General features: G+C 44.1%; 1 protein-coding gene and 2 long non-coding RNA genes across 16 annotated transcripts in view; 1 reads left to right on the forward strand and 2 right to left on the reverse strand.

Moving 5' to 3' along the window:
- The window catches only part of CAT (catalase), a 40,538-nt gene that overhangs the window by 13,131 nt on the left and 3,006 nt on the right, over positions 1-24,401 (reverse strand). For 6 of the 14 annotated variants that reach the window (XR_014836506.1, XR_014836505.1, XR_014836503.1 and 3 more), the window contains 7 exon segments: positions 12,353-12,524; positions 11,109-11,219; positions 9,707-9,837; positions 9,014-9,118; positions 7,760-7,885; positions 3,847-4,038; positions 2,649-2,801 (listed from right to left, as the gene is read on the reverse strand). Coding sequence is in view for 2 of the 14 variants with exons in the window: in NM_214301.2 (NP_999466.2) it covers positions 2,649-2,801; positions 3,847-4,038; positions 7,760-7,885; positions 9,014-9,118; positions 9,707-9,837; positions 11,109-11,219; positions 12,353-12,524 (990 nt within the window). In the remaining 12 variants the exon portion in view is untranslated. 14 annotated transcript variants of the gene reach the window in all.
- Positions 18,006-22,481, forward strand: LOC146405302 (uncharacterized). The gene is made up of 2 exons (XR_014837103.1): positions 18,006-20,716; positions 21,190-22,481. It is a non-coding gene; the product is annotated as an uncharacterized LOC146405302 (long non-coding RNA).
- Positions 19,372-23,959, reverse strand: LOC146405303 (uncharacterized). Its single transcript, XR_014837102.1, has 2 exons — positions 22,633-23,959; positions 19,372-22,474 (listed from the first exon to the last, which is right to left on the reverse strand). It is a non-coding gene; the product is annotated as an uncharacterized LOC146405303 (long non-coding RNA).

Below are 24,401 nucleotides of genomic sequence, written 5' to 3' on the forward strand. Positions count from 1 at the left end.
AGGACTCTCTTCCTCACAATTGCAATGGACTGCCTCCTACACTAGTTTTCTTTTTTTCATTTTCTTTTTTTTTTTTTTTTTTTTGGTCTTTTTACCTTTTCTAGGGCCGCACCCACGGCATATGGAGGTTCCCAGGCTAGGGGTCTAATCAGCTGTCGCCGCCAGCCTACACCAGAGCCACAGCAGCTCGGGATCTGAGCCACGTCTGTGACCTACACCACAGCTCACAGCAACACCGGATCCTTAACCTGCTGATTGAGGCCAGGGATCGAACCCACAACCTCATGGTTCCTAGTCGGATTCATTAACCACTGCGCCACGACAGGAACTCCCTACACTAGTTTTCTGTTGCGGTGGAGAATACGTGTTTGCTTTGCGGTCCTTTTCCCTGGGTCCAGGCCTCCATCCAACACTTCGGTGCTCTTCTGCTTGTATGACTTGGTGTCACTAAGTAACTCCTGGTGTCACTGTGGCCCCAGAGCCCCAGGGTGTCCTAGATTCTTGTGAAAATACTTTGGGGCATCGTTCCTTCCTCAACCGGTTCCCTCAGCCTTGGCTCTTCCCGTGACAATTTTCTGCCTTGGCAAAGCCCACTCACCTCTCCTTTCACAGTCCCACTCCCTTCCAGCCCCAGGCAGGGGAGGCTCAGGGCCCAGGGTCACATGATCTTGGCTTCCTCTACTCCTCAGTTTCCATGCACCCCCTGCTGCTTATCCTCTGTAATCTGCCTGATCTCCCTTTTCTATTCTTAACCCTTAACTTCCTCTTTATTCACCATGAACAGGAGTGATTCTACTTAATACATACTAGATCATGTTTCTCCAAACCGAAGAAAACGTTTCCTAGAAAGGACAACTGTACACACTTCTACCTAAGCATTAAGGTCCCCTCTGTCATATGCTCAGTGCCCCCAGGATTGTTCCTTCTCACTCAAGAAAGAATGACTGTTCATAGTTTAAACATATCCAACATGATCTGCCTTTGTGTCTATACACACACGTCCTTCTCCTGCCCCATTTTACCTCTGTTGAAAATTGAAATCCTATCCATCCTTCCCAAGCCATCAAATGCTACCTTGTTCTCAAAACTTTGTAAGCACCTTCCTCTCAGACGAGATTTCTCCTTCCCATCCACCAGGACACTCTGCTCCACATGACAGTTATCTTGTGTTTTTGTATCTGTTAGAGCAGCCACGACAGTCTACCAGTAGATAAGTATTCAACTTACAGGAGCTAAATTGAACCAAAAACTAATAAGAACTTATTTTCTAAAAAATGTTCCCAATGTCAAAGCAAAAGAGCTAATGGAGTTCCCATGGTGGCGCAGCAGAAATGAATCCAGTGGGTAACCATGAGGTTGCAGGTTCAATCCCTGGCCTTGCTTAGCAGGTTAAGGATCTGGTGTTACCATGAGCTGTCGCGTAGGTCACAGACACAGACCAGATCCTGCGTTGCTGTGGCTGTGGCTGTGGCGCAGGCCAGCAGCTGTAGCTCTGATTCAACCCTAGTCTGGGAATTCCATATGACACAAGTGTAGCCCTAAAAATAAAAAAAATAATAATAAATAAAATAAAATAAAAAAGCAAAAGAACAAAGGCATCTTAGCTTGCCTGCGTGGAGCATGACAACTGAACTGGAATCAGATGCTTACATAAGAAACAGCTGTTGGTCACTGTGGTCTGATCTAGGGTATAAACTTTAATCTTTGTATCATGGACATAGTCCAAGAACACAAATGATTGATTTACTCAATAATTATTAAGCCAGTTATTTTCCTACTAATTTCTGATCCAAATAAGAATTTTCCGCTCTTTGTACTCTTGAAAGAACATATTGGTGAGTGTTTTTAGAAAAAAAAAAATACTGAGGAGTTCCCATCTTGGCACAGCAGAAACGAATCCGACTAGGAACCATGAGGTTGTGAGTACAATCCTTGGCCTCATTCAGTGGGTTAAGGATCCAGCACTGCCATGAGCTGTGGTGTAGGTCGAAGATGCAGCTCAGATCTGGTGTTGCTGTGGCTCTGGCGTCGGCCGGCAGCTGTAGCTCTGATTAGATGCCTAGCCTGGGAACCTCCATATGCTGCAGGAGTAGCCCAAAAAAGAAAAAAAAAAAAAAAAAGCACCGAGAACTGAGTGCCTAGGAACATTACCAAGACAAGCAGTTAAATTAACCCACTGCCTTTAATCAATGGAAAACATAAATTGAGTTTGTAAAAAACATCTCTGGGTCTCTTTCTACATGTGGAAAAATTTAAGCTTTACCAAGGAAGAGGAAATGAATAAAATTATGCTAGCCAAGTGTGATAATCAATTACTGATATTCTCCCTCCCAGATGACAGCCTGAAAAAGAATACTTTACCCTACAAATACCTCAGGCATTTCTAATATCACTTCTTTTAAATTAAGAGACCAAATGTCCAAGTCTTACCATATTGAAGGATCTGTGAAATTTGTTTTATACCATAATGCTCATTTAAGGATGTTTTGGTCAGTCCCATAGGAACTCAGGATCCAAACTGAAGTTTAAATGGTGTTCTAGTTAATTCTTCATATAAAGATCATGCCAAATTACACTGGGGGGTGGGGTGGGGGGCTGCACACATGCACATACAGTCCTGCTTCAGCATCTCTCAGTCCACAGTTTACCTGCAGCATCTTGTCAGGGCTGGGCTCAATGCCGGGTGGCATGTTGCTCGGGTCAAAGGCCATCTGTTCAACCTCAGCAAAATAATTAACTGGATTCCGGTTTAAGACCAGTTTACCAACTGGGATAAGAGGGTATTCGCTGTGAGGCCAAACCTAAAAACAATGTCATGTTCACAATTACCAGACAACCAACAGAAGAAAATTAAAGTACCCACAGAAAATATCAGCTTTTAAATACAATGGAGCCAATGAAAAGAAGTGAAAATAATGTTTTAATTCAATACAATGATAAGAACTTAAGGTGAGTGCTTTGGTGCAAACTTTAACAACAGGAAAGAGTAAATACTGACACCCTCCCTGGGCAAAGGTACATCAACTTATCAAAATTTGTTTGCCTATTGGAGTTCCTGTCATGGCTCAGTGGTTAACGAACCCAACTAGCATCTGTGAGGACGAGGGTTGGATCCCTGGCCTTGCTCAGTGGGTTAAGGATCCAGCATTGTTGTGAGCGGTGGTGTAGGTCACAGAAGCGGCTTGGCTCCTGCATTGCTGTGGCTCTGATTGGACCGCTAGCCTGGGAACCTCCATATGCTGTGGGTGTAGCCCTAGAAAGACAAAAAGCCAAAAAAAAAAAAAAAAAAATTGTTTGCCTATTAATAAGAAAAATCAGGCCACCCAGATGAGCTCAATAAGCTCAACAAAGAGGAACTAGAAGGATAGAGATTCAAGGGAGCCCTCATTCACAGGCCAGGAAACTCTCAAGTAACTCCATGTGTTCTCTCTGTGACTTCCCTATCATTATGAACCTTTGACTGCAAATGTTTTAAAATCAGATGCGGGAGTTCCCGTCGTGGCGCAGTGGTTAACGAATCCGACTAGGAACCATGAGGTTGCGGGTTCGGTCCCTGCCCTTGCTCAGTGGGTTAACGATCCGGCGTTGCCATGAGCTGTGGTGTAGGTTGCAGACGCGGCTCGGATCCCGGATCCTGCATTGCTGTGGCTCTGGCGTAGGCCAGTGGCTACAGCTCCGATTCAACCCCTAGCCTGGGAACCTCCATATGCCGCGGGAGCGGCCCAAGAAATAGCAACAATAACAACAACAACAACAAAAAAAAAATGACAAATAAATAAATAAATAAATAAAATCAGATGCGAAGACATTTGAAAGAGAAAACAATTTAGCTGTTAACTGACTCACCTTGGTAAGATCAAAAGGATTAAATGGAAAAGCTTCTGCCTCCTGAAATGTCATGACCTGGATGTAAAAAGTCCAGGAGGGATAGTTGCCGGTGGCAATGGCATTAAAAAGGTCCCGGATGCCATAGTCAGGATCTTCCTGGGAAAGTCTTGCTGCATCTTCAACGGAAAGGTTTTTGATGCCCTGGTCAGTCTACAGAACGAAAGAAACAAGTTCAAACTGAAACTTATTGGCAAAGTTATAGAACTTTCATCAGTAATCCATTGAAGGATTATGAACAATATTACTCAAGACTGGATTTTCTCTGTAGCAAGAGACAAATCTGATACAAATACGAATGTACCAATAAGAAATTCTACTTGGAGTTCCCGTCGTGGCGCAGTGGTTAACGAATCCGACTAGGAACCATGAGGTTTCGGGTTCGGTCCCTGCCCTTGCTCAGTGGGTTAACGATCCGGCGTTGCCGTGAGCTGTGGTGTAGGTTGCAGATGCGGCTCGGATCCCGCGTTGCTGTGGCTCTGGCGTAGGCCAGTGGCTGCAGCTCCGATTCGACCCCTAGCCTGGGAACCTCCATATGCCTCGGGATCGGCCCAAGAAATAGCTAAAAAAAAAAAAAAAAAAAAAGAAAAAAAGAATAAATAAAAATAAAGTGTCCAATTCAATGGATTTCTTTGAGTACATATCTCAGAATGGAGCTGCTGGGTCATATGGTAACTCTTTGTTTAATTTCTTGAGGAATTTCAAAAGTGTTTTCCAGAGTGGCTATTTAAATTTTTTATATTCATGCTACTTTTCAGATAGGGAAAAAAAATCAAAATATATTTCTTAAATATGCAAATTATTAATAAAATTAACACTTCCCATTTTCTTTTGCATGAGTAATTTTTTTAATTCCCTGTTTTAAAATAGCTCAAATCAATTACCAAGGCTGCTCAGCTAGTAGCTTTCCACGCTAATCTCCTCCTTTCTTTCTTTTTTTAAAATAAACCATAGGACTTCCCTAGTGGCCTGATGGTTAAGGATTTGGCATTGTCACGGCTGTGGTGAGGGTTCAATCCCAGGCCTGGGAACTTCTGCATGCTGTGGGCGTGGCCAATTAAAAAACAAAAAAGAAATCATACAATCAGTTTCTAGAACTGAAAAGAACTTCAGCACACCTGCTCTGAACCAGTTCTCCAACTGTGAGCAACCAAAATTAGAATTCTGACTTTCTAAACAAGGCTTTAAGACTGAAAGAAGTCACTTCCACAAGTGCTCCTAATATCATTCCACCCTGCTCTTCAAGTTCCCCTGTTTCTTATTCCGAAAGGTCCCTCTCAAGTCTGGCACCATGTAAAGATTTCCTTAGCAAGTCACCTCTGGAAGCCTGGTCTATTTCTTCCACAGAAATCCCAACTTTCTACAGCCACTGGCAAAATTGAAACCCTTCTTACTACTATATCTTCAGGATTGAAAAATCGAAGTCGGCTCACCCAGCTAATACATTAAATTGTGCCATAAAATGCAGTACCTTTCTGATTTCAATTGAATCTCCTGAATTTAGAAAAGAATAATCTTAGGTCAGCATAATCCAGACTGATGAATCCATACAGATCTCAGCTCTCTCAGGGACCTCTGCTGAACAGACCCGTAAGCAACCCAATGTTCCCAGGACCATCAACAGCTAGGACAATTATCCCAATTCTACGGCAATGAAACTGGAACTCAGAGAACTTTTAAGAATGTGCCGAGTCACAGTTACCTCGAAGAGGGAAGATCTGAATTCAGATTGCTCTAAATGCAAAGCCACCAACCATGCTAGCTGTTCCAAGAACAATCATTTAGTCCTGCTGTAAGTGACACTATGCTGCCCCTTTTGGGAATTATATGCAATGAATGGGTCAACCGCCTCCTACAACCATTCCTTTCCAAAAATTACAGATGCACGTCATAAGAAAAGTGGGGTGAGGAGTTCCCGTCGTGGCGCAGCAGAAATGAATCCGACTAGGAACCATGAGGTTGTGGGTTCGGTCCCTGCCCTTGCTCAGTGGGTTAACGATCCGGCATTGCCGTGAGCTGTGGTGTGGGTTGCAGACGCTGCTCGGATCCCGCGTTGCAGTGGCTCTGGTGTAGGCCGGCGGCTACAGCTCCAATTCGACCCCTAGCCTGGGAACCTCCATATGCCACGGGAGCGGCCCAAAGAAATAGCAAAAAGACAAAAAAAAAAGAAAAGTGGGGTGACAGTTTTCCTGTCTGATATACTTGCAGAAGTTGTTCAGATGAAGATTAAGACAGGACAGAAGAAAACAGGACTTGGGTTTTGTCATTAAGAGGGTGACTATGTTTGTCATGAGCCCGCTTCTGTCTCTGCTGATTTTAGCGCTAATATTTGGAAATAAGTTCTTAAGCAACCAGAGGTTTTTTCATAACCTTCTTGAGTTCTCTGGCAATATTACTTATTCTAACCAATGCCAAGATCGTATTAAGAGAGAACCCTTTAAAACACCTCAATCAATTAAAAGGTTCTTGGAGTCCCCATTGTGGCTCAGCAGAAACAAATCCAACTAGTAACCATGAGATTACGGGTTCGATTCCTGGCCTCGCTCAGTGGGTTAAGGATCCAGTGTTGCTATGAGCTGTGGTGTAGGTCAGAGATGCAGCTCAGATCTGGCATTGCTGTGGCTGTGGCATTGGCCAATTAGACCCCTAGCCTGCGAACCTCCATACGCCAGAGGTGTGGCCCTAAAAAAAAAAAAAAAATACAAGGTTCTCAAAAGCTTCCCCAAAGGTAACTGATCTGATTTGATTGATCTGATTGTATGAAAGCAAATGAAAAAAAAAAAAGAGAGAGAACTTTCATCTTCTGACATTTGTAACAGCTTTTTTTATTTGCCTTGTTCATAACACATCCTCAATAAATGCTCGTGAGATGGATGGATGAATTTAAAAGTTAGAAGAAACACTTTTGGAAAGATAGCATCAGATGTGGAAAATGAGAGAGAGATTGGTATTACAGACAGGAAAGCCCCACTTCTTAATCCCCTGCAGACCCCAGAAGTATCTGTGCTCAGAACAATGACTCAGGGCCAGTAAAGACCAAGAGACATCACACTTTACTCTTTGCTAACACTCCACACTCAACTCCAACAAAGAACTCTAGGTTAGGAGTTCCCATCACGGCTCAGCGGAAATGAATCTTACTAGTATCCGTGAGGACACAAGTCCGATTCCTAGCCTCGCTCAGTGGTCCGGGGATTTGGTGTTGCATTGCCGTGAGCTGTGGTGTAGGTCACTGACGCTGCTTAGATTCCGCATTGCTGTGGCTGTGGGGTAGGCCATTGGCTACAGCTCTGATTCAACCCCTATCTAACCTGGGTACCTCCATGTGCCTTGAGTGCAGACCTGAAAAAAGGAAAAAAAAAAAAAGAACTCTAGGCTAAACCATCTTGGAATTTCCTTTTGCCTAGCTGGGAAGCCTGTATTATTTCTTTACGCTTAAGTCCAGACCAAAACCTTAGATCTTCCTTCTTCAGGGAGAAAAAAATATCCACGTGCACCTGCCAGCACCAGAAACATTAAACCAGAGAGCCAGCGCAAAATGAGCATTTTCCTAAGTTTTACAGCAGAGCTCCCAGGGTCCAAAAGAAGAACGCTTGACGACTAAGCTAGGACAGCTATGTGGTCTTACCCTCCAGTCACACAAAGAGACCAGAGCCACCACACAGGGTTCTTCTAACTGGGCAGCATGAGTCTATTCCCTCAGGCAGAGGCCACCCAAACAGCGACGGTCCTAATCAATTAGATGGAAACTTGTCATCGCAGAGTGTGCAGGTACGGGGAAGGTGGGGGAGGCCTTGACCTTTGCCCAGTCCTCAGAAGTAAGGAGACATGAGTAGCGGGAGCCTTCTGCCCACTGCCCAAAGGCAACGTGTACCTTATAATGGAATTTGCAATAAACCGCCTCTCCCTTCTCATTAACCAGCTTGAAAGTGTGCGATCCATATCCGTTCATGTGCCTGTGTCCATCTGGAATCCCTCGATCGCTGAACAGGAAGGAAACCTAAGGAACAGAAAAATAAAGCGGAAATGTTTCAGTTTTATTTATTTATTTTTTTTGTCTTTTGTCTTTTTAAGGCCGCAACCACAGCACATGGAGATTCCCAGGCTAGGGGTCTAATCGGAGCTACAGCTGCCAGCCTACATCACAGCCACAGCAATGCCTGATCCTTAACCCACTGAGCGAGGCCAGGGATCGAACCCACAACCTCATGGTTCCTAGTTGGATTCATTTCCACTGCGCCATGACAGGAACTCCCAAATTTTTCAGTTTTAATTGAAACATCTTGTATTTTTAAGACAGCCTTAAGTTTCCAGAAAACTCCCTTAATGGCATGGAATATGCTAGCCAAGTACCCACAGGTAGGGTTACCACTGATGAAAAAAATAACAAACTAAAGAATTTTAAAGCAGAATGATATAGAAATCATTAACCTCATGGCTCAAAATTCTGGAAAAAAAAAGCTAAAATGATTGTTATTTAACTTGTTATTAAACTTGTTATTTAACTTGTTACTAAATTTTAATTTAATAAAATTTGTTTGGGGGGGGTTCCCGCTGTGGCTCAGCTGAAATGAAACCGACCAGTATCCATGAGGATAAGGGTTTGATCCCTGGCCCCACTCAGTAGGTTAAGGATCCAGCATTGCCATGAGCTGCAGTGTAGGTAGCAGACGAGGCTCCAAGCTGGCATTGCTGTGGCTGTGGTGTAGGCTGGCAGCTGCAGCTCCTATTTGATCCTAGGCTGGGAACTTCCTTATGCCATGAGTATGGCCCTAAAACTAAAAAAAAGAAAGGAAAAGAAAATTTGTTTGGTACTATTTCCCCCTCACTTCCCTAATGCACCTAATGCAGAAACTTTACCTATTAGAGACTTGAATCTTGAATATTGCTAAATATCAATTGATAATGGTTCTATCATCACATAAGGTCTATGGATGAGGGGAAATTAATAAAATCAGTCATTTTAAAACTCTTTGAGGATCAAGAAATCAGAGGAAGCCTCTCAGAAAGAAAGTCAAAGACTAATTCTAATAACATAGCCAAAACTGGAGAACAATGTATGAGGCATAATTAACAGTTCCATGCCAGGTGATATGTCATAATATAATGAAAAAAGCAGTGTTCCCACCTGATGCAGAGACTCAGGACGTAGGCTCCAGAAGTCCCAGACCATGTCCGGATCCTTCAGGTGTGTCTGAGGGTTTCTCTTTTGGCTGTGGATAAAGGATGGAAACTAAATGGAAAAAAAGAGAAAAAAAATCAAAAAATTTTTACAGGAATTTTGGTGTCTTGTACTATATACTGCCTTATTCTAGGTTTACAGATTATAACTCTAAACAATATAATCTTAGACTTTTAAACCACCAAACCCTAAAATGAAATTTACCCTCTACATGTTTCTAGAGTAACATGTTTCTCTTTGTATTCACATTCCAAACTCAGCAAGGAAAACTAGACTATTCCCATAAAGTCAATGAATCCTGAAACTAAGACCAATGACAACTCTTGTTATTTAAGCTTATAAACATGTATTAAATATAGGGGAGTGGGGAAAGTGTTTAAAAAGGCAATCCAGCCGACCCAAATTCTCTTCTTTCTGCTTTTCCCAGAAATGCCAATCTATACAGAGTATTTGAAATCAGGGGCTTTCTCTGGCCACACCTGCGACATGCAGAAGTTCCCGAGCCATGGATCGAACATGTGCCCCAGCTGTAACTGCAGGGACAGTGCCAGATCCTTAACCCGCTGAGCCACCAGGAAACTTCTGAAATCAATTTAAATCAGCAAATATCTGCAGAGTGCAAAATACTTTGTCACCTACCAATATGGCATCTCTGATGAAGAAAATAGGGGTATTATTTCCAACGAGATCCCAATTACCATCCTCTGTGTAAAATTTCACTGCAAACCCACGAGGGTCACGAACTGTGTCAGCTGAGCCCGATTCTCCAGCTAGAAAATTCAAACAGGAAAAATGAAACCTATGCCAGAGTACTTTGCACCCAAGAAGCCTACAATTATAAAGAAACATTGGGATCTATCCTTTCCAATGCATTTTCTAGAAGTAAATTAGGTTATTTAAGTGCCTGGGTTATTATTTCTACTACCCACAGCTAATTCAGACTGAAAGTAAACAAAAGAACTAATTGAGGTAATAAGAGAGTCTATATAATAACAGCTGAAAACTGTTATTTAACCATTTAACATAATAAGATAGATTCGTTCAACAGGTAATTAAAATAAGGGAAGAGAATAATTATGAAGATTAAGGTCATGAACAAAGAGAATAAGTGAGCTGTCAAAATTATGAGGTTGGCGTTCCCATCATGGCGCAGCAGAAACGAATTCGACTAGGAACCATGAGGTTGCAGGTTCGATTCCTGGCCTCGCTCAGTGGGTTAAGGGTCCAGCATTGCCGTGAGCTGTGGTATAGGTCACAGACATGGCTCGGATCTGGCATTGCTGTGGCTGTGGCATCAGCCAGCAGCTGCAGCTCCGATTAGACCCCTAGCCTGGGAACCTCCATATGACTTGGGTGAAGCCCTAAAAAGATAAGAGACGGAAAAAAAAAAAAAATGAGGTTAATATTAAGAAAATGAGTCAGAACCTAAGTTCTTAGTCTTAATTTCCTTTATTTTTGCATTCCATAGTATTTTTATTTTTTAATTTTTTTCCACAGTATTTTTTAAATCTACAGACTCATGCAGAAACAGAATTAATCAGGGATTGTGGTGTGTTATGATATAACAGATAGAATCTAACTGTTACTAGCTCTGTAACGTAAGAAAAATCACTCACTCTGAAACAGAAATAACCCCCCCTTGCAATGCAGATCTACAGATTAAAAGTAAGAACAGTAAAGCACCAACCGTGGATAGCACAGAGTTAATTCTCAGTAAACAGTGGCTGTTATTGTGGCTGTTGAGTAAGAACCCCACTCTATGCTACTGTTTGAAGCAACCACTTGTAGGAAAAATTCTTTCCAAATGTCACAGAATTGCAGAGACGGCCTCTGCCTAAGTGTGATTTCCCAAGACCTCAAAAAACAGAATTATAAGCAACTTCCTACATGTCTTGAAATACTTTTTACTACTATAAAACCTTGCTATAGTTTGGAGAGGTGCTTGCCTCATACTGCCTAACATTTTTCTTGAAATTGAGTTATGATGCTCCAGATACGATCTAGCTTTAATAACAGCAGTGATGTAAACAGACTGACTTACCAACGGTGGAGAAACGAACTGCAATGGGTGTCCTCTTTCCAACGTGCTCAAACACCTTCGCCTTCGAGAATCTGGTAATGTCGTGTGTGACCTCAAAGTAGCCAAAAGCCCCTGGTGAGAAAGCCACAGAAATCCTCACCACAAGACTGTCCCTCAGGGGAGCTCCTGTCGTGGCTCAGCAGTTAACGAACCCAACTAGGATCTATGAGGATGGATGCAGCTTTGATCTCTGGCCTTGCTCAGCGGGTTAGGGATCCGGTGTTGCCATGAGTTGTGGTGTAGATTGCAGCTGTGGCTCGGATCTGGTATTGCTGTGGCTGTGGTGTAGGCCAGCAGCTGTAGCTCTGATTGGACCCCTTGCCTGAGAACTTCCATATGCCAAGGGTATGGCCCTAAAAAGCAAAAAAAAAAAAAAAAAAAAAAGACTGTCACTTGTCACTCAGGCCATCAGGCCCTCAATAGTCATCTGGGATCTGGGTGACAAGAAAACAGGTGATTTAGCACTGGCCTCCTGGGAGCTTCAGATATGCTGGGAGAAGGGGAGATATCCAAACACCAAGATATGAGAGCTAAAAGCAAGGCTCTAGGATCATGCAATGCTTAGCTGAGTGCCAGACAGCTGGGGCCAAGAGGAGGAGGAGAGGAGAGGGGCCGGAAGGAGCTAGTCAAGGTCACCCCAAGGACACAGGGCCTGAGAGGCCCTTAAGTACAGGTAGGACCTAGGAGAGAAAGAATGGAGGAGGGGGGCGGAATACAGGGAAAGATTCGGATGCCTCGGTGTTACGTAACAAACTGAACAGCATATCAAAGTAATAAAAACAAGATAACATTTTTACAAGTTTTGGACAGAAAGGAAAAATCACCACAAACCCACCATGCTAACACCACCATCCTCGATTTTGCCCAGTTCATTACAGTATGTATCCAGTTAAGCACACCATCTAAATTTAATGACAATTACAGTATTGCCTGCGTATTTCCATGTTTTTCCTTCTTCACTAAACTGCCTAACAGAATAAAAGGAAGATTATTTTATTTTCAATAAGATATTTTTTATATAATGGGCAATCCAGAGAAATAACCACCCCTTATGTACTGACTCCTCTATTGATGGGTATTTTTTCCTTTCTATCAGGAACGGATATTCGGTACATCTATTAAAGGAGCTCTGATCCTCTGAGAGTTCATTTTTAGCCCAAGTGTTAGGTAACAGTTCTTTTATGGCAAACAAACAGAGCTCTCACCTGCTCCTTTGGCATGCACAACTCTCTCAGGAATTCTCTCCCGGTCAAAGTGAGCCATTTCATCAGTGAAAACCACATCCTGAACGAGAAGGGGCCCTCGGGGCCCTGCTGTCAGAATATTGAGTTTGTCTCCTATCGGATTCCCAGAGCCGGTGGTCAGGATATCAGGTTTCTAAGTGAACAGGAGAGGAAAAGAATGCAAGAGAGTCAGGACAACCACACTCTTCATTTCCAAGGTCACAGGGTACCTCGTTTTCATTTCTTACACCTTCTGTCCAAATTCTTTTTCAATTTCCAGTGGCCAAAGTGCTGAGATACAACAAGACGCGCTATTGCCTGACACTGATAATCAGGGCTCAACAATCCTAAGAAATGCTAAGAATTCTGCCCTGAGAAGCAGATGGCAGGAAGATGGCTGAATAAGCCACCAATTGTCTCCACCCCTGCTCTAGGTCCAGCCACTAGGTCCACACAGGAAACCCCAAAAAGGGATCCCCTGAAAGGGATCATATGTGCTTAACACAGAATGTCCAGACTAACAGGGAGACAACGGTCTCCTACGAAGCTCCCCTGTTAGTACTTTATTCGGACCTTACAGATGCGTCCTGGCTGCTGATGTCAAGGCAGGTCATCCTGAACAGGGCCTTCATCTCTCTCAAGCAGTGTATACCAGCTATTTGAAACCTCTCTTTTCAATTCCAAAAAAAAAAGAAAAGAAAAAGTCGATGATATCTACTATGGAAAACAGTATGGAGGTACTTCAGAAAACTATATAGAACTACCATATGACACAGCAATCCCACTCTTGGGCATATATCTGGACAAAACTTTCCTTGAAAGAGACACATGCACCTGTATGTTTATGGCAGCACTATTCACAAGAGCCAAGACATGGAAACAGCCTAAATGTCCATCACAGATGATTGGATTAGGAAGATGTGGTATTTATACACAACGGAATACTACTCAGCCATAAAAAAGAACAAAAGAATGCCATTTGCAGCAATATGGATGGAACTAGAGACTCTCAATACTAAGCAAAGTAAGTCAGAAAGAGAAAGACAAATACAATATGATGTCACATATCTGGTATCTAATATACGGCACAAACGAACCTTTCCACAGAAAAGAAATGCATGGACTTAGAGAACAGACTTACGGCTGCCAAGGGGCGGGGAGACGGAGTAGGGAAAAAAAAAGTCAATGCCTTTTGTTGCCACTGACAATAAATAGTTACTACTAGAGTTCCCGTCATGGCTCAGGGGAAATGCATCTGACTAGTATCCATGAGGACGCAGGTTCCATCCCTGGCCTTGCTCAGTGGGTTAAGGATCCAGCATTGCCATAAACTGTGGCGTAGGTCACAGACAAGGCTCGGATCTGGTGTTGCTGTGGCCGTGGTGTAGGCCGACAGCTTTTGCTCTAATTCCACCCCTAGCCTGGGAACCTCCATATGCTGTGGGTGCGGCTCTAAAAAGACAAAAAAATAAAGTAAAACAAACAGTTAATGGAAAGATGGATTATAGTATGAATTTTTGAAAGACGTCAGTGTCTCTGAAATGAGATAGACTCTTTCATGGCAAGAAAGATCAGTTTTAATCCACCCAATTCTTCCATTTCTGTTACGTCGGAAGCCTCTCAGATGTCCCTTCTCCAGGGTAGGAGCAACGTCTTTAAGCCCCACATGATCCTGGGCAGCTCCCAGCTTCATCTTGTTCCACAGCCACACTCTGCTTTTGACCACAGCCACCTGCCTCTCCCACGTCCTCCCCTGGCCACCAGGAAATCAGGGGAGATGTGTGGGTGAAGCAGAACTAAGCCACCTCCATCCTGGGCGAACAGCACTAAAAGGACTCCTGGTGCACGTCAGCGGTACCAAATTCTGGGACCCAGAAACAGCATCACGCTCAGGGTTTCCCCAAGCCTGGAAGAGAGGATATAACTCCTCCTCTCCGGCACATCTGTCCTGAATATGAAAATACCCTGCATGCTTGCTTCTTCTTCTCTAGAAGGAGATCTGGTGGTGGCGTGCGGGGCAGGAGGGCACTGAAACCAGAAAAGTGTTGTGAGCTCTTTGGGAATAGGCACCAGATAAAAGAGATTTGGGAATTTGCAAAATTAATAAATAAGACTTTCTCACACACACCAGAGTTCTGTTCACATTGAAGTGGAGAGAGGCCAACATGGCACCATGGAGAAGCCATGCCTGCTGGCATCACAGAGCCTGGGCCAAACGCCCAGCTCTGCCAATTATCAGGTGTGTGGCTACTAGCAACGCTCTGATTGTTTCTGAGTAATTTTTCATCTGCAAAATGGACAAAAAATAACTAACTCCCAGAGTTTTAACACATGGACCAAAAGTACACAAAATGAGGCCACACACAATATATATATATATATTACTGCTTTACTGGCCATGAGAAAGTGACCTGGTACCAGAAACAAAGCATTTTTGGTTTTATTTTTCTAGAAACCAGGACAGCTGTTCAGACAACCATCCAGACTCTCTCGCCCTATCCCTCACCCACCCAGCAGCACGGAAGTTTAAGCGTCCAGTCTGCAGTTACCACCCAAGCACACCACCCTCTTTTAAAGACACAGGTGGGCTAAAACATGTGACACTGCATACTTTTTAAAAAAATCTAAACTAGACAATGAATGAGAAAAAGGAAGCGTGAAATTGCACAATGTCACTTTTAGTTTAAACCTAAAAATCTTGCTTTTTCAACCTTGGCTGTCACTGCAGTCACCCGGGAGTTTTTTAAAGCTTGGATGCCTGGCCATCCCCCCAGATACTACTGGAGTAATTAGTGTAGGTGAGGCCTGGGCATCACTGGGATTTTATTGAGCTCTCCACGTGATTCCTAAGTAAGGGCAGGATGAACCACTGACCTAAAGCTTTTGGAAGATCACAATTAAAATCATAAAAAGTCTGAGTACATCCGTGTACGCTTTACGTGCTCTTTTCATCGTAAAAACAAGCCACTAATGAAAAACTAAAGGGGGGCGGGAGGGGGAATGTTCCATAAAGGAGCGGGTAGGAGAGAGAACGGCTGAGCTCAGAGAAAGGAAAGGGACCAGATCAGAAGGTCTTGTACAGGCCTGCACCCCCAGGGCAGGAAGGAGCTGCCACTGAGAAACAAAGAAGACCACATCATAAGACCCTCCTCACCAACAGGTCTGCCTGATAAGGTCAAGAATAAAAACCACACCCAAAGGAGACAGATGCAGAGCAAGCTGGGTGGGTGAATGAACAAAGCAAGAATGGAAGAATGAGATGATGTTGCCTAATGAGAGTGAATCCTGTGGCAATGTTGTCACCATTGGGCCCCTTCCCACCCACTGCAGGAACCTCCTCCATAACACCCACCCCCTTGAGAAATGAAACCTGGGTGTGTAAGTTACAAAGGCAGCATTCATCAGCTCTTCTAATTCCTTGGCCTAGCAGATCAACTGTCCTCACTTTTTTCTTTTTTTCTTTTTTGGCCACCCCACGGCATATGGAGTTCCCGGGCCAGAGGTCAGTTCCAAGCCACAGGGTAGTTTGCAACCTACCCTGCAGATGCAGCAATGCCAGATCCTTAACCCACTGTGCTGGGTGAGGGGTCAAACCTGCGTCCCAGTGTTGCAGAGACGCCAAGGATCTGTTGTGCCAGCACAGGATCTCCAGATTGAGCTCACTTTTTTTTTTTTTTTTTTGTCTTTTGTCTTTTTGTCTGTTGTTGTTGTTGTTGCTGTTGTTGCTATCTCTTGGGCCGCTCCCATGGCATATGGAGGTTCCCAGGCTAGGGGTTGAATCGGAGCTGTAGCCACCGGCCTACGCCAGAGCCACAGCAACGCAGGATCCGAGCCGCGTCTGCGACCTACACCACAGCTCACGGCAACGCCAGATCGTTAACCCACTGAGCAAGGGCAGGGACCGAACCCGCAACCTCATGGTTCCTAGTCGGATTCGTTAACCACTTCGCCACGACGGGAACTCCTGAGCTCACTTTTAACACCTCTCCTCGCACAAGCTAATGGGTATGCAGTTTGCCTTTAAAGCTCTTGTGGCAGGGAGTTCTCTTGCAGCACAGCAGGTTAAGGACTTGGTGTTTTCACTGCAGCAGCTTGGATCGTTGGTGTGGCATGGGTTCAATCCCTGACCTGGGAACTCCTCATGCCTCAGGACAAAAAAAAAAAAAAAAAGAAAAGAAAAAGGTGTGACAAGAAAAGCTTCAACACAGTAAGCAAGGCAGAAGGGAGGCCACTGGGCAAAGATGAGGGAGGAAATGATCCCCAGTTTCAGGGGGTGTTTAGGGCAACATGGGCTAAGAGAGACTGACGTGAAGCAAAGTTAAGACTATTTACTAGAAGATGGGAAAAGGTCCAGAATACTCCGAGATGGAGAGAGAACACGATGAAGCTTTACTAAATGAAATGAGAGTGGGGTTGGGAAATGGACCATGGAGAGCAAATTTTAAAAAAATAATTTCTGAAAAAAAAAACTGTGCCATGCAGGGAGTATTGCGATAAACTCTAGTACAGATACAATTTGTTTTTATTTTTGTTTAGGTCAAATCGTCTTCATTCTCAAGCACTTAGAATAATTTTGAACTTGAAGTAGAAAGCAGTGAGAACCAGTCTTCCAGGGCTACAAGCAATGACAAAAATGACCAGGAATGGCAAGATTTGGAAGATGATACCTGCTAAGGTGAGTACCGTCAGACAAAGCCACCTGCCCAAGCTGGGAAGGGCACAGGTGATTGGGGGTGGGAGGAAGAAAGGTGGGAAGAAGAGAAAAAAATAAAAAGTCCACCCATGGCAGAGGCAGCAACCACTTGGCAGTGGTGATAAGAAAGCGGGGATGGCGGACTTCAGCCCGAGGCTGGGAGAGAAAGAGCTGGAGCGAGAAATAAGGTAAAGCTTGTTTCTGCAGGTCAAGGACACAAAAAGCAGCCATAGGGCACCTGGTCACATCAGAAGTTCAGCAATCTCAAGGAGGACCCCCTCCCCACCCCGACAGGCTGGATGCTGGCGGGGGATGGATTTAGAACAAGCGTCCCTCAGCTGACTCATTTCAACACTCATATTCACCAGGCTTGGTCCCTGTCCTCTTTGGCCCCACAGAGCCTGGCAAGGAGCATCCCAGCGTCCTGCTCAACCAATGGGAAAGGTCTGCAGTCTTGGAGGAGGGGGAACAGAGGGCTCCTGGGGACCTTGTGCCAGTAAACCCACAATACACCCACGCCCTCTAGCCTGCGCCCATGTTTTTCCCAAGCACGAAACAAGAAACTACATCCCATGACGCAAGCTCTGGGCTTTCTCTAGGGATATGATGGAGTGTGGCTACACTGTTCCACAGCTAATTAGAAAGGACAAAGAAAGGATCAGAGCAGTTGGCAGAACTACGTGTAGTTTTTAATTTCCCTTCATAATCACCATTTCCCAAGCACCTGCCACATGCAAGGCCTTATCCTGATGACCTTCTCTCCAGCCTCCCAACCACCCAGTGTGGTAATTGCTATTACTCCCACTTTATGGGTGATGCCACATGCTCAAAGAATTTGTCACTTTATGCAGGTTTCAATGGGGCCACACATGTTTACCTGCCACATATAACAAGTGTGGAAGGGCAAGGAAATTTGCTGATTATAGGGTTTTAGGGTTTGGGTTTTTTGTTTTTTTTTTTTTAACTCAGTGCAAGGTCATTTTAGAATTAGAATTGTGTTCTGTTGCTGGACAATTCCTAAGGCGCTCTCTCTGGAAAAGCAGTGTTTCTGCCTGCTAATTCTTCATGACATCCACATGTGCTTCTCCTGAACCCCTCTTCCTGCATCCCCCCAACTCCACCCGGCCGGTTGGGCCAAGAGCATCGTCTTATGCCCCATAAAACACATTTTATAACTGCCTGCTTACTTCATGGTTTTTCCGCTCAAGACAGTAACTCCTTCTGCATCCACAGCCCTGACACCTGCCACAGGGCTCGGTTATCAATGAGCACACAACAAATTCAACATGAGAATGAATTAAACTATGGACCACTATGAAATGGCCAGAAGAGATGACCTCTAAAAGAGAGGAGGCAGCAACAACAGTCTCTGTGTTTCCCTACACCTCCCCTCCAAAAAATCAAAGGGAAAAAATATTTGAATTTATAACTGCAACTTCTGATCAACCACCTTCAGACAAACTTGCTATAAAAACTGCTGCAGAAACTGGCAAAGAAGTACTTCTGCGCCTGGCTAAAAACGAGCACCATGATTAGAAAGAGGGACTCAAAGTAAAATTCCATTTTGGCTTTGATATTTGAAATTTTTTTTTTTTTTTTTTTTAGCTTAAACTAAGACCCGGATAAGACATTTTCCTGGGAGGAGTCAGGTTGGCTTCCTCTGGTAAAACATTTTATCAACATAGTTTTCACTGATTAGTGCCCTCTGCTCACAGAATTTCTAAGAACTTACTAACCATCTTGATCTTCCTTTTTTAAACTGAAAAAGAGTGGCCATAAAAACCCTCCCTAACTTTCAATCCCAAAGGAGTCATAATGACAGCTTGATATTCTCAGAGATTGATACAGGGGATACCTAGTATTTTCCAGCAAATCACTGCCTAACCTTCAGCATTTATTCAACAACGTTTCATCGAATACCTACATTGCACATCCATGTACAGAAAACGAAAGACTGTCCTGGCCCTCAAATTTCAGGGGGATGTGGGGGGCGGGTGATGCTGGAATACCACCAGCCTCCCACCCTGATCCAAGGAAGGGGAGAGACTTCCCTAATGGGACAGTTTGGGAAAGGGACCCAGGCCTACACAGCCCCACCACCTCCCCTTTGGAAGCCGGTGGCCGTGGGCAGCACCCATTCCGCGGGCGATCCCCAGAGCTGCCTAAACACAAGGGGTAAATCAACCCAACTCAGGGGAGCAGTCTCGGCAGGGCCTCTGGACCCAAACTCCCAGGCCACATTCCCAGTGTCAGGGGTCCCCAAGTCCACCCCATTTACTCCTAAATTCTGGATTTAGTCTAATAACGCTTTTTCTTTTTTCATCTCAAAACCCTGTAAGCCTCAGTGACCCACCTCAATACCACATCACACAAACGATTCTCAAGCACAAAATCAATGAACTGACAGCAGTGGGAAACTTTTCTGATGGCCTTCAAGACTGAAAAGAATGCTTTCTGGGCTCTAAGTGGAGATTTCAGCCCTGGGTTGTGCTTCATCTCCTAAACTGACTTCATCGTGGTTAAGCCACCAAGCGCCCTGGTATAAGTCAAGGCTCAGTCAGTCAGTCTAAGCTCAGGAGGCGAGAATGAGTTTTCATTCTTCTTTACTCATTGCCTAAGTTATCCTGTACCATCTGCCTAGGGAACTGCCATTCGGGTATCAGATAGTGGAGACCCTGAAACCCCATACAGGCAAGAAAGACAAATCAGACCACGTTCTTTATCAAGAACCAAATGGGTCCTGCTGATACTAAACAAAGTATCCTGAAAATGTTGACAACAGGCCATCTCTGCAGCACACTGACTGCTACGGACCTGCAAACATCATGGCCTTAGGTTGACAACAATGCACTGGACGGTAACACTTAGCAGGCAAGCAAAGAGTTGCTTGTCCTTGGTGTCCAACTGAACTGCGTGGGGGCAGCGGGAGCAAATGCCCAAAGAAATTCAAAAATGATTCCGAGGATCCAGGGAGGAGAACCAGTGGGTAGTTTTAATTCCAGAAAAAAATAAAAGTTGCCTCTTACAAGGAGAAGAAATGTCCAACTTCAAGGTCACATGGTTGGACCGCTGAGCACAGACTCACCGAACACACCTCCTCCCTGACCCGAATGGGAAACGTTTGTTTTTCAAGCAAAGCTGTTCTGTATTATTTTGAACAAGAGGAAACACGGCATGGCCATTTCTAATATCTTTTCAGCTCTTCTTGGTGAGCTGTCCATGTTTCCAGGAAGACATGGTCAAAACACGCTGCTACGGGTTTTCAATAATCAGCAAGTATTTAGAATAACCCCGCTAAGAATAACACCTTGAAGATACACAGAATGGCTACTGCAAAAAATTTCTTTTATTGCAAAGAAATTTTCTCTCTCTTGAAACTGACTTTACTAAATAAAGTCTGATAGCACTGAGACTTGGCCTAGTCCTTGAATTTTTCAAGAGAGGAGGGAATAAGAGGAGAAAAAGGCTCAGAGAACGAAGGATAATTGATCCACAAATGTAAGATTCCTTTACTCTCTGTAGTAGAAATGATATTAGTCGCAGTACTCAGAAAGAAAATAAAGAAAAAGTGAGGGGAGTTCCAGTTGTGACAAAGCGGAAACGAATCCAACTAGTGTCCATGAGGATGCTGGATCGATCCCTGCCCTTGCTCAGTGGATTGGGGATCCAGCATTGCCATGAGCTGTGGTGCAGGCCAGCAGCTATAGTTCTGATTCAACCCCTAGCCTGGAAACTTCCATATGTTGCAGGTACGGCCCTTTAAAGCAAAAAAACACCCCCCCAAAAAAGAGAAAATTAACGAAAATAAATATTTGCTTACTTGATATTTTGCAATCAACCTCTCTTTCTTACCTGGGGGTGGGGTGGGGCGGAGTGGTCTAGATATTAGCTAATAAGAGGCGAAAGCTTAGAAATTTTGATTCGATGAGAAGTGCCAATTTATTTACTTATTTTGCTTTCTAGGGCCTCACCCTCAGCATATGGAGGTTCCCAGGCTAGGGGTCTAATCGGAGCTACAGCTGCTGGCCTACGCCAGCGCCACAGCAACGCCAGATCCAAGGTGCGTCTGAAACCTGTACCACGGCTCAGAGCAATGCCAGATCCCCAATCCACTGAGCGAGGCCAGGGATCGAACCCGAAACCTCATGGTTCCATTGCACCACAATGGGAACTCCCAATTCAACCTCTCTTAATGTCTGTCTCTTTCTGCCATGCTACATCCCAGCAATTCCACTGCCAGGTCATTCCCACAAGAGACGAAAGCACATGGGCACAAGGAGTTACTGAGCCACCCCTTCCCCAATACTGGCAGTGTTACAAAAATGCAGTTATTACCAAGTCACTCTAAAAAGTACATAGACCCTCAAAGGCTTTGTCTGATGACTCATTGACAAGAGTACACCAGCTAAGACCCAACCTCTCTCCCAAGAAATAAGGAAACTCTTAAAAAGGGTAAGGCTTGTCATGCTTAAATTCTCCGGTTTTTTAAGGGACCAGAGGCTACTAATTACCCTAAAAATCCCAAAGGAAGAGCTGATGGCATTGAAAGCAATAAACAAAGATTCCATTCACGTTCTATTCAAAGTGACTGGAAATACCTGGAGAACCGCCTCCACCTCCCTGCCCTCAAGGTATTTTGAGGCAAAGAGAAATAAAGATTTTTAAGTAGATCCAAGTCATACCTAGGAACATATTTGATTCATCCCTCGCTTATTAAAGTTTACAAAGCTCCCAATTCACTTGTCAGCAACAAAATACGACCACAAGGAGAGACGCCCAATAAACTGATTTCACACTGGCTGACACTCTGGTTCCAGAGAAGAAGGTACCCAGCTTGACACTGGCATCTGGTTCTCCAGGGAGGAGACAACAGGGTGCCCATTGACAGTAGTTCCAGGACCTCAAGCTCTCAAAGCCCAGAAAAAAAATAGAAACACATGGGGCAGGGGCGGGAGGAAGGGAGGATACTGGTGCAGAGCTGTCCACTTATCGAAAAGCATTTGCCAAGCAAAGGGAGATTTTTTTTTTTAAATATCATCCTTTACCATCATAATTGTCCAACAGAAAGAATATTTTAATGTCAGAAAGTTAAAAGGTTGAGAGAGATCATGTCTGTTTGCCCATCACCACATCACAAGAAAATGGCTAGAGAGACCTTTGCCACATGGAATGAATGGCTGGATAATACAACAGGGCTGGGAGTTCCCTTCCTGGCTCAGCGGTTAACGAACCTGACTAGGATCCGTGAGGGTGTGAGGGTGCGGGTTTGATCCCTGGCCTCGCTCAGTGGGTGGGGAATCTAGCATTGCCAGGAGCTGTGGTGTAGGTCACAGACTCGGCTCGGATCCTGTGTTGCTGTGGCTGTGGCTGTGGTGTAGGCTGGAGGCTACAGGTCCAATCTGACCCCTAGCCTGGGAACCTCCACATGCTGTGGGTGTGGCCCTAAAATAACAAAAATAACAATAATAATAATAATAATAATAACAGGGCTGGCTACCTGGACACAGAGATAGACTGTGTTTCTCAGCCGCCCTCACAGGAGGTGTGGCCATGCGACAGGGTTCTAGACAATGGAATGTAAGAAGTGACCTATACCACTTCCAGCCTGTTTCCTAAATCTCCCATATACTCTCCTCCATGCTCTTAACCTTCTATGACTAGTTATCAAGGGCAACATTTAAAAAACACATGTTGGGAGCTGCCATCGTAGCTCAGCAGTAACAAACCCGACTAGTATCCATGAGGACATGGGTTCGATCCCTGGCCTTGCTCAGTGGGTTAAGGATCCGGTGCTGCCGTGAGCTGTGGTGTAGGTCGCAGATGCAGTTCGGATCCGGCATTGCTGTGGATGTGGTGTAGGCTGGCAGTTACAGCTCCAATTCGACCCCTAGCCTGGGAACTTTCATATGCCTCGGGTGCGGCCCTAAAAAGACAAACAACAACAACAAAAAATACATGTTTGCAAAGGGGAAGCCTCCTTCAGCCTACATTCCTCAATAAGTGTTGGCCGAAGAGTATTCACTACTCCCTCTGTCAACCTCAATCCACTCTGGCTAATCATATAAGAGAGAAATAAATTTCTAGTATATTTATACCATTATACGCTTTGAGATCTATTACTACATCACTTAACCCACATGACTGTACTTAAAATATGGGCTGTGAATCAAGAATAACAAGACAAATAATCTAATGTTTTAAAGGATAAAAGATTTGTAACAGATACATCAAAGAGGCATATACCAAAGGTCAAATATGAGCACATGAAATGATGCTCAATATCAGTGGTCATCAGAGCAATGCAAATACCACTTTCTACCTGCCAGAAGAGCTAAGATGAAAAGTATGACAATACCAAAAGATGGCAAGATGTGGAGCAACTGGAACTCTCAAACACTGTCAATGGACATGTAAAGTGGTACAACTGCATTGGGAAAAGGCCTAGCAGTTTCTCATAAAACATTCACTCACCTTATGACACAAAAATCTGACTCACAGGTATTTTCCAAGAGAAATAAAAGCATAGGTGCACAAAATGACTTGCATGTGACTCTTTTCAGAACCTTTATTCGTAACAGCCAAACGCTGGAAACAGCGTGGATAAACACGTGGCGGTCTATTCACACAATGGAATATTACTCCACATTAGAAAAGTACCATGGATTACATGCAACAACATGAACAAATCCTGAACCATTTTTTTAAATCTTAAAACGTATTTGCCAAATGAAAGAAGCATTACACACAGAAAGTACATAAATCAATGGTTAAAAAAGAAAAGCAACAGTGGTTGCCTCAGGCTAGACTGCAGGGGTTTGCAGGAAACGACTGGAGAATGGGATGAGGGAACATTCCAGGGTGATGAGCATCTTCTATATCTTGATAAAGGAACAGATGTATACATTTACCAAAAAGTATGGAATGGCACACTTACTCTTCGTATATTTCCCTGTATATAAATTCTGCCTTAAAAACATAAACATTGAGTTCTGTTAATTTGAATGCTTAGTGTTTAGGGGTCAAGTTTACTGATATCTACAACTTATTCTGTAATGTACCTCTAAAAAATGGGTTAAAGGATGCATGAAGGGATGGACACATGGAATAACATGTAGTAAAAGATATACAGCAGGAGTTTGCTGGTGGCTCAGCAGGTTAAGGAGCCAGTGTTGTCACAGCTGAGGTACAGGGTCAGTCCCTGGAACTTCCACATGCCATGGGCCTAGCCGAAAAAAAAAAAAAAAAAAAAAAAAAATTTGGTGGAGGAGTTCCCCCTGTGGCTCAGTGAGTTAAGAACCTGACTGCAGGAGTTCCCGTCGTGGCGCAGTGGTTAACGAA

This window comes from Sus scrofa, chromosome 2 (genome assembly GCF_054392235.1).
Source record: "Sus scrofa isolate SSC_HxYL_T2T_F1_AM1 chromosome 2, Sscrofa_HxYL_maternal_Yorkshire_Landrace_v2.0, whole genome shotgun sequence".
Classification (NCBI taxonomy): Eukaryota; Metazoa; Chordata; class Mammalia; order Artiodactyla; family Suidae; genus Sus; species Sus scrofa.